The sequence below is a fragment of the Etheostoma spectabile genome, unplaced genomic scaffold, assembly GCF_008692095.1.
Source record: "Etheostoma spectabile isolate EspeVRDwgs_2016 unplaced genomic scaffold, UIUC_Espe_1.0 scaffold405, whole genome shotgun sequence".
NCBI classification, from domain to species: Eukaryota; Metazoa; Chordata; class Actinopteri; order Perciformes; family Percidae; genus Etheostoma; species Etheostoma spectabile.
Window position 1 is genome coordinate 266769 of NW_022605604.1, and position 1076 is coordinate 267844.

The 1076-nt window shown below is 41.1% G+C and overlaps 1 protein-coding gene across 1 annotated transcript in view; it reads right to left on the reverse strand.

Moving 5' to 3' along the window:
• Positions 1-1076, reverse strand: part of uimc1 (ubiquitin interaction motif containing 1) — a gene marked incomplete in the record, with an annotated part of 98508 nt that overhangs the window by 27894 nt on the left and 69538 nt on the right. Inside the window, 1 exon segment of the mRNA XM_032511640.1 lies at positions 264-364. Coding sequence (XP_032367531.1) covers positions 264-364 — 101 coding nt within the window.

Consider the following 1076-nt stretch of genomic DNA (forward strand, 5'->3'; position numbering starts at 1 on the left):
ACTTTGAATTGCCCTGTTGCTGAAATGTGCTCTACAGATAAAGCTGCCTTGCCTTGCCTTGCCTAAAATGAATTTTATTGGGTTTTGGACTGTAAAAGCTTTAGTGTGTAACTTTAAGATATTAATGAAAGTCCGTTGCATTACAACTTGTCGGGGTTTTACCAATTAATCAAAAAATCCACTGTGGGAATGTCTCCTTGTTATCAGCCAGTTGTCTGATACAGAACCTCTGATGGTCTGATGCTGTTGGGGTTTTGCTCTACCTGCAGTTCCTCTCCGGAGAAGATGCAGTCCAGTCCTGGTTCAGGGAGGCCTGAGGAACAGGTCTCTCCTCTGGGAAGACCGGGCTGGGAGAGCCCACTGGCTGCAACACATGGAGCGAGCAATGGTGAAAATAGACAGAAAAATAAACAATATTTCCCTGATAAACACAGAACATTCATTATAATTCCATTTCTAACATAGGGAATTAAATACGTATGTGGAACAAACTCCCAAAAAACCTGCAGGTCCGCTGCTACTCTCAGTTCTTTTAAATCGAGGCTGAAGACCTTTTATCTTTCTGATGTTGCCTTTCCTTAAATGACGATGTTCATTTCTTTAATGTTTAATTTCTTATGATGAATTTTGGTTGGGGAAAATGAATAAGTATAAAGGTTGTGTAACACAGAGAAAGAGAGACTCGAAGGGTAACACTTTAAAGAAAAAGTGTAAATGTGTAGTGTTGAAAAAAGACACGAAAGGCAGCGCTAGATCGGCTTAGTTAGTGAGAAGAAGAGTCCAAGGAGACGAAAGGTAACGTCTCTAAAAATAGAGTCGTGAAGGGTAGAGACACTGAGGGGGATCACCAAAGGAGCACTAACACGGACTAGTTAGTGGGAAGGTAGTCTCAAGGGGGTTAGGGGGTCAGGGTTAGGGTTTTATCTGTCTTAACCCTTGTTCGGTATCCAGGTCATATTGACCCATTTCAAATTTTACAAGAAGAAAAATGGTCCAAGTTCCATGTTTTCTACCTGAAATCAACGGCTTTTTCCTTATTTCCTGTGATGAACATGTATTCCTGACTCAGAACATTA